We start from the raw sequence: 8,879 nt of genomic DNA, 5'->3' as shown, positions 1-8,879 counted from the left end.
CCTGTTCGTTATCTTCAATTTTCATTTTACATAGTTTTGATAGCTACCAAGTAGATACAGCGGAATTTGACGCTTGCGTCAATAAATTCCCTTGTTACCTATGTTAAACGTCGTAGGCTTGATACAGCGTTATAACTCAGGACTACAGGTTGCGATGCGAACGCTGTAAGTGTTAGATTACCGGTCGGTCTGACCCCACATTAATCCCAGTATCAAAAATATCAAGGTACAGTAATGAAAAATAAAATACAGTAACAATGTCGTTTGTAAAAACAAGCAACGTAGGTAAACGCTCGATAGCTTATAGAGCCTCACCATCCACCCATCCGCGGTATCCCTATGTATCGTAAACTAATCCGAAATAAGACATCCACGAATATGATAGCTTTGTTTTAATGAGCATATATTACTTTGGTTTAAAAGATGTGTTATTTTGTAGCGGCTCGCCAAGAAATCCGTCAAACTAATATAAATCATGGAGGGATAGCTTCTATGGATTGCCTACTTATGCATCTGGAATCAAGTTACCATCCCCAAAAATGGGAGAAGTTTGTGGTCGCATTGGAAAAAAATGGTTGGTTCAATCATGATATCGGTAAACCTCATCACATTTAAATGAACTAGTAGTATGGGTGAAGTATTCAAACATTGAGGTTAATGTGTTATACCACATGTATGTGATGAAGAAACATACAATTAGATTAAGAATAATAAATCATAGAATTTTTATCTGTAACGATAAAAAAAACTTCAATTAATTAATTAAGTGTTGATTTAACTAAGATCGTTGATATGTATCATCACAAAGACGGTGAGATTAAAATAAATGAAAAAAATTTAAACCTCTCTCTCTCTCTCTCTCTCTCTCTCTTTCTCTCTGTGTGTGTGTATGTGTGTGTGATATAGAATTTGATAAATAAGGGAATCTTTACGTTATGTAGTCTATACATTGTATTTTTCACTATTCAAAGAGTACCAATACGTCGCAAAAGCACTTCGAGGAGGAGAGGTACCAAGGGACGTATTTGTCAAATACCGAAAACTCCTAATGAATCACCATCTTAACTTCTTGAGAAGTTTCAACCCCTCCGATGTCCTATTTCAACTTAATAAAAGAAAAGTGATAAATGACATGGATAAAGACAACATTGAAGCAGAGCAAAGGACAACGGGTAATATAAGTGCCACAAATGTTTTACTGGATCGTGTCTGGCGCCATCATCAAAATTGGTACGAAGAATTGCTAGACGTGCTTTGCAAGGACTATCCATATATTGTCAAAAGTATGGATCAAGATTTTTATGACAGTGAGTACTTATACATGAGATGCCCTCAGATTTCTTTCAAAATTAAGTTGGTGTAAATTATTATCATACCTCTAGATACCACAATGGTTTTTATTATTTCCACAATTTATCTTGGAGATGAAATTCATTCACAGGATGGCAGTCGACAAACAAACCTATTGAAATTTCTACAGAGAAAAAAGAAATTTCAGAAAATGAACATGAAAGTTCTAAACTGAAAGATGTGTCTGATGTTACACCCCAGAGCTCTTCTACCGATGATAAGAAATCGATTTCTGAGAGAAAACTTCTTAGTTCGTCCATGGTTAAAGAAGACTACTTGTCAGGTAAATTTGTATGACGTCTCACGTACAACTGGCCACCCTGTAACATAATGCCATTATATACTACATTTTGTCATTTGATCTGACAACTGAATGTATTTGGTATTTTGAAATTATAAGTGGCATTTACATTTACTAGTATTTGTTGAATTCTCTCTCATGCGTTATGGAGATTATGAATGTTAACTCTGACCCTTTCAGCAAGTGGTGGACCCCAGAACACTCTAGGAGATCGATTCACCCCACCACCAGATGACTTAGGCATGATGGGCAGTTCTTCGTTAACTTATTCACTGTTATCAAATGATGCCGATGGCTTAGATGATGAGCTTACACATGTTAAAAAAGCAGCTCAGGCAGAATACAATAAAAATTCATTGGACATAGTTAAGCCAGTGGAGCAATCCAGCAAGTCTCTAGAGGATTTCCCTCTTCGAGTTTTCAGTGCTGATCAAGCATCACTGTCAAACTATCAAAACAATAGTGTCGGCATTCAGCAACCAAGTAGATACCAGGCAGAGGACGGTAGTCCGAATTCCTCCATTGTAGCACGTCTACTGCAAAGTATTGATAACTGTGTCAATGATGACATACAAAGAGATGGGGGCAACCCTCCAAACATTGTGGGGCCGGAGTACCCAACCACTGGTATTCTTAATCAGGCTTTTTATTCCACGTGTGGACTTTAATTTGCATTCTAAAATTTCTCTATTTTTAAGATGTTGAATTGTATCCATTATCCTTTTATTTTTGGTATACATAATTTTCAACAGATTCTGAATCAATGGATGGCAATAATGAAAGCTCAGATGAAGATAAATACACTGTTCCCGCACAACAACTAAACTTACGAAACTATCAAATGGAATTGGCAAGAGCGGCCCTTCAAGACAAAAACTGCATCATTGTCGCTCCAACTGGAAGCGGAAAAACTCATGTCGCAATGAAAATCATACAGGTGAGAAACTTTCCCCATATCATTAGGAATTTATCTACGGAACGATATATTATATTCAACAGTCTCGATTGAAGTCAGCATTTCGCAAATTCTATGGTCGTTATAACGATCTAGTTCGTCAGTACAACCTCGCATTGGGTCAAATGCTATCTGACGTGTTTCATACCGATTGTTAAGCCGTTCTTGGCACACTGATTTTGACTGCGGATAACTCCGTTTACCTGATCAGGATATAGGGCTCACGGCGGGTGTGACCGATCAACAGGGGATGCTTACTCCTCCTAGGCACCTGATCCCACCGCTGGTGTGTCCCAGTGATCCGTGTTTGCCCAACTATCTATTTTGTATTGCTTATAGGAGTTATGAGATTGATCACTGTTCGTTGTCTTCATCTTGCATTTAAATTAATTATTTCACAGAATCATCGAGAGAGACGTGAAGGTATACACATACCCAAGGTTGCCTTTCTTGTTGAACAAAGTGCTCTTGCGGAACAGCAAGGAAAAGTGTGCAAAGAATTTTTGGCCTGCAAAATCAAGGTCATCACCGGAGAGAAACAACGAACTGAGAGCCTGCAGAACTTGTCATGCTGGGTACAGAAGTACGTGAATTGTTCACTTTGATAAAATAGCATGCTTTGCAATGCCATATGCAGATTAATTTTCATACGCTTAATCCTACACCTGTTTGATGAAGGGTTTGTACGATTCATTTATTCTTCAGAAAGGACATTCTGGTCATAACAGCCCAGATTTTGGTGAACGCTTTGGCCGTTGGTGACGTACAAATTGAAGATTTCTCCCTGATTGTGTTCGATGAATGTCATCATTCGCATGCCAAACATCCTTATAATCAGATAATGGCATATCATCTGGATCTGAAACTAGAAGACAGACACAGGCAACTTCCCCAGGTATTCTAAGTTATTAAATCAAAATTGCATTTATTTTGAAAGATTCCACCTATTTCAAACTGTCTTGATTTTTCGACGGAGTTCGAGCCCAGTTTTCAACCCTCTTCAATCAGTCAAAATAATTTGTCGTGTCTTTTTTTTTTTTTCATTTCACGAATACAAAACAACAGTCGACCCCAACACTGTTCAAATATCTAATTTATGAAAATCTACAAAATTCCAAGATTTAGAAATTTTTGTCGATGGAGGACTTATTAAACTATTTGTTTTTACATAAAGGAACACGTGCGTTTGTTTCAACAGAATAGTGAAAACGAGAGACAAAATAGTAACTCTAACCCTAATTCTAGGATATAACTATCTCTAACTGTAACCTCAGCACGTAAATCTAACCCAAAAATAAGTCCACCAGCTGCGATATGGATTTAAAAAAACCTTTACTATCCAAACTACACAAAGCTGTGGTAAATCAGGCCTGACTTGGTGGCAAGAAACTAAACATTGATTAAAGAGGCCTGATGTACTGTGAAGATTTTTCTATTTACAGTAATCCGCTAATGAATTCAGAATTTTATTGTGCTCGTGATCTAAATGCCCATTGTATTGATGGTCAATAGGCGTGGGTATTGTCAGATATTGTTGAAAACGAGAACCTTTCTCCAGTTTTGAATTTTGAAATGATCTTTTCATTTTTTCTCCAAAAACAGTCATCAACTCCTTACCTATATTTTGTGTGTATGTTTTCTTCATTATAAGAATAGCATCCCAGATATAGGCTTACTGACAAAACATAGTTTGAGGTAGTGCATCAGGCCTCTTACTTTTAAGGTCTGGTACTTCATAACAACGTTAATCCTCGACGCATCGTTATTTCATGTATGATGCATTATTTCAGTGAATTGCGCATAGGAATCATTGGAAATAACATGTAGTTAACATAGAAGTTGTTGATCGATCATAAACTGCGGATAGACTTTTAAGCTAAAAAATGACAGTTTTAGCATATTCGTAATATTTAGAAACTACCTTGCATCTTTAGACACAACGACGTACATCTCATTGAAATAATGAATCGAAGTTGAAGTAACTATGTACCACAAATTAAATTTTCTTGGAAATATTAAAAAGGTTTAGACTTGCATGTAATCATATTACACATAATCAGCCCATAGTGGGCGCTGTAAGTACATCTGTACATATCAATACAGAAAACAGTCATTGTCATGTATTCTTTTCCGTGTAAAGATTGTTGGTCTGACAGCGTCTGTTGGGGTTGGTAAAGCAAAGAACACGGAAAAAGCCATGGATTGGATTTTTAAGATGATGGCAAATATGGACGCCGAGGAACTCTGTGTTGTTGAGGACAACAGGAAAGAACTAGCTCAGCATGTTAACATTCCCGATCAAGGTTAGTTGTGTGAAGACCTGTCTAAATAACCATTATCTATATTAAGATGATTATGGCACACTGATTTTGACTACGGAAAGAAAAAATTCACAGTTCGCAAACTCTCCATGGACGGATTGAAATATTTGTTCTTTGAGATATGTAAATTATCTTTGACATTTCTCTGTACTTCATTTTTTAAAGATTGTATATAAGCATACATTACAGAAAACGAAATGAATGGGTTGTTTTATATATGTTCTATTTTTATTCAGATGTTGTTAAATGTCAAGGACGAAAGAAAAATGAATATGGAAGAATTATTGATGGTATCATGAAGACAATTCATAAATGGATGACCCAGTCTACTCGTAAATATGAATAGCATTATCTAAATAAAATTTACAAATATTTACAATCTCATGTAAATCTTATTACCAGTAGTTTACAAAATTCACGAACAGGTTATACTGAAAATGAAACATGCATTGCATTTTGTAATTTATAAATACCTTTGATAGAAGAAGCCTTTGTGAAAAAGTTAGAATATTTTCAACAGAATTCAGGTATTTTAGAATTTGGCCATATAACTAAACATTGCATTATCAGAATTTGGCTATATAACTAAATATTACATTTTTAGAAGCAAAAGAGCTTACAGACCAGAGTGTACTGAAGCCGCCAGTAGAGAGCGGCAACGACCAGTACACGCAATGGCTCAGCCGACTTTGGAAAGAAGAGGCCAAAATTGTTAATGAGAAGGCCAGGCGGTTTATTCATACCTGTAGAGTGTATCTCGATGTAAGCTTCAGATATCTTTTAGCAGATGTACACGGTTTTATTTTTTCATAATTTATAGATATACAACCAAACATTTATCATGTACAGTAACGTATTTTTTTCTTATGCTTTACAGATGTACAACAAAGCATTGATTATACACAATGATGCGAGAGCCTCAGATTCTCTGGCTTTTATCAGAGAGGAACTCAAGCGCTGGGGAGAACATCAAATTCCGGACGAAATCGACAAGAAATTGAAGTCATTTTTCGAAAGTAGTAACATTATACATATAAAACAATGATAAACAATGAAAGAAATTTGTATAATACGATATGTTTAAATTTACTTTATCCCTATAGAGAGTCAGAAGATCTTGCAAACATGCGCAGAAGACCCAGATCATAATAATCCTAAACTGCTGGAACTACGAAAACTAATTTTGAAAGCGTTCAATGCTGATGCGGATTCCCGAGGTATCATTTTTGTCAGAACTCGAGATCTCGTAAAAGCCATCTACAGTTGGATGGAAGAAACTGATGACCTGAGAGCACTCAAACCGGTGATGTTCACGGGGGCCCAGGCCAAGAGCAGTGCAGGAGGTGACTACGTATTCAGTCTAAAACACGATACAAATATATTGTGTATCCAGTCTAAAACACAATACAAATATGTTGTGTTTACAGATTATTCCGGCTGAAAATTAAAAATGCCTGAATACGTTGGTTTTATTTTGAATATTTAATTCAGGAATGACAAAGGTACAGCAAATTGACGCCTTAACGTTGTTCAAGGAAGGAAGACATAAGATCGTAATCGCCACATCTGTAGCAGAGGAGGGATTGGATATCCAAAAGTGTAACCTTGTGATCCGCTATTCATACGTCAGCAACGAAATAGCTATGGTCCAAGCAAGAGGTACGCAATCAAATTCTTATAAACACATCTATTTTGTCTCGATTTTTTAACGTTAGGTTTAAATATTGCAACGCTTTTCATTGAAAGAATATGATATGTTTTCAATTTACCAGCTATACAAATTTGATACTTTTTAAAAAGAAATATTCTTTTTTGTGTTAACTCCTATAGTTTGCACACTTTCTTACACTTATCTATCCTGAGTTCCTAGACAGAATCTTAATAATACTCTATGTCAATTATATCATTTGTCACAAATGCACAAAAACTGAAATGTAGAAAATCATAAAAAAATTATAGTGTATGGACAAGCTGAACTTGAATTACACTTTTGCAAGTTTTGATTCATTGAGAATTGTGAAATAGATATCAGGCTTAATTTCCTATTGAGTAAAGTGTTCATTTTCTTGGCAGGTAGAGGAAGACGTGAAAATGGAAAGTACTTCGTGGTGGCTACCCAGGGAGACAAAACAGCAGAAAGAGAAGAACTCAACATGATCAGAGAGGCCATGATGAACCGTGCTATCGAAATGCTGAGAGAAAGATTCCGGAGAAAACCAAGAGAGTGTCTAGATAAAATACTGAACATGCAGAAACAGGCCAAAACAGAGCGTGACCTTGCTGCGAAAAATAAAGAGGGTGTAGTCGTCCGACAAGGACAGTATGTTTTACGGTAAGTGTCAATGACAAGACTCAATACCTTGAAATTAAAGTACAGAAACTAATTACATTTCCATAAAGTGAATAATTTTTGTTTGTAAACAGTAACCTTTTAACAACAGACAAGGCATGATTTCTTGTGGCTTAATATTTACAGTTGTCAGAAGTGCAGCAAGTACATATGTATGTCAACTGAAGTCAGAAAAATCCAAAATGCCCATCATGCCTGTATTTGCGACGATATTAAAGATCGCGTTTTCGGCCAGCGCCTTCCTCGTCCACAGTTTCAGGATGAAGATCTAAAATGCGCTGTTGGCAAACTGCTATGTCAGTCTTGTGGATCTGATCTTGGAAACGTGTCTATCTATAAGAACGCACAGTTTCCCATTCTGAAGATTGAAGGGCTTCTGATAGAGGACAGCATGGGGAGAAGAGATGTGAAGAAGAAGTGGAAGAATGTACCATTTGGAATACAAGAAATAACAGCAAACGACATATGGCAAAGATCACGTGGAGAGAAACTTATTGACATGATATGAACAGTCGACATGTCTTCAACCAGAGGCGAATCAAATAAAGGGTCGAAGAGCCCCACAATGGCAAAAAAGTCAATTTAAAATTATCAAATGGGAATTACAACTCCGGAAACCCCACTAAATCTACTCGTATTTAGTAATATATTGACATCAGTTATAAGAAACTGGATTGTATACGTAACGTATTGCTGTGCGTTAGGACGTTGTACATAATTATGCTTATAAAGTTTAAGTTAATAATGATAGATGCATTGTACTAATTCAACATGAATATTGCTTGCTTTTATGTGTACAAACAGTCTTTCATAAGTTAATGAGAAGGATAATTGACCACAAACATTTCTCTTTGTTCTGATTAAAACTTCTAAGATATACAATATTTACCAAAATCGTCAGACTTGCTAGAATTATACTTTGTATTGTGATCTTGGTTTCTATTAGTTTACAATGCTTCAGGTTTACTTCGCACCGTCCAGGGGACCGTGTTTTCACTACCCCTATATAAATTATGAGATTGATCACTGTTCGTTATCTTAACCTTTTCATTAACTGCCCATAAAAGACAATTCCTGAATTTCTTGTGGATGATATTCGCTACATATTTTTATCAAACATTCAGAAATCGTGCGTTGTATAAGAATATTGCTTCATCTTGATTTTGTAAGGTTATATAAAAATGTCTAGGTGAATTAAAGGGCAAGGCACCCCCCTCACCCCAAAAAAAATTGTACATGATAAATGATAAGATTAATTATATAATAAAAATTTGTCATACTATCCTGTAGATACACGGCCTAAATAAGCCTCAGTACTAATTTGAAAACGTTAGAAATTGAAACTCCTGTCATCTATAGAGGCTGCCATGATGTGGAACTCTTTTGTATTCATAATCAAGACCACAAAAATCAATAATTTTGACGTCACACCGTCTGTTTCGGTATTGGTGAGATTCTAGGATTTGCATGTGATGTGGTAGATTTTTCGAATAAATAGGTTGATGCTTCCTATCAAGCTGTTAACTGCACTAATGCTAAGGGGAGATGTGAATTTCTCTCTCGAAATTCTTGACCCAACTAAGTCATCTAAATCTGAAAAGA

The 8,879-nt window shown here is 36.0% G+C and overlaps 1 protein-coding gene across 4 annotated transcripts in view; it reads left to right on the top strand.

Annotated features, from left to right (window-relative positions):
- LOC125683108 (antiviral innate immune response receptor RIG-I-like) overlaps positions 1 to 8,173 on the top strand; it is an 18,293-nt gene extending 10,120 nt beyond the window's left edge. For all 4 annotated transcript variants that reach the window (XM_056140222.1, XM_056140223.1, XM_056140224.1 and 1 more), the window contains exons 4-18: positions 440 to 574; positions 972 to 1,307; positions 1,442 to 1,633; positions 1,832 to 2,278; positions 2,404 to 2,588; positions 3,008 to 3,189; positions 3,312 to 3,501; positions 4,747 to 4,909; positions 5,164 to 5,259; positions 5,532 to 5,689; positions 5,805 to 5,943; positions 6,031 to 6,270; positions 6,419 to 6,586; positions 7,001 to 7,259; positions 7,404 to 8,173. In XM_056140222.1, the coding sequence (XP_055996197.1) occupies positions 440 to 574; positions 972 to 1,307; positions 1,442 to 1,633; positions 1,832 to 2,278; positions 2,404 to 2,588; positions 3,008 to 3,189; positions 3,312 to 3,501; positions 4,747 to 4,909; positions 5,164 to 5,259; positions 5,532 to 5,689; positions 5,805 to 5,943; positions 6,031 to 6,270; positions 6,419 to 6,586; positions 7,001 to 7,259; positions 7,404 to 7,785 (3,272 nt within the window). In that variant the 3' untranslated portion in view covers positions 7,786 to 8,173. The remainder of the gene's footprint in view (positions 1 to 439; positions 575 to 971; positions 1,308 to 1,441; positions 1,634 to 1,831; positions 2,279 to 2,403; positions 2,589 to 3,007; positions 3,190 to 3,311; positions 3,502 to 4,746; positions 4,910 to 5,163; positions 5,260 to 5,531; positions 5,690 to 5,804; positions 5,944 to 6,030; positions 6,271 to 6,418; positions 6,587 to 7,000; positions 7,260 to 7,403) is intronic.
- The last annotated feature ends 706 nt before the right edge of the window (positions 8,174 to 8,879 follow it).

This window comes from Ostrea edulis, chromosome 6 (genome assembly GCF_947568905.1).
Source record: "Ostrea edulis chromosome 6, xbOstEdul1.1, whole genome shotgun sequence".
Classification (NCBI taxonomy): Eukaryota; Metazoa; Mollusca; class Bivalvia; order Ostreida; family Ostreidae; genus Ostrea; species Ostrea edulis.
Note: the sequence above shows the minus strand (reverse complement) of the source record. Positions and strands in the feature narration are given on the sequence as shown.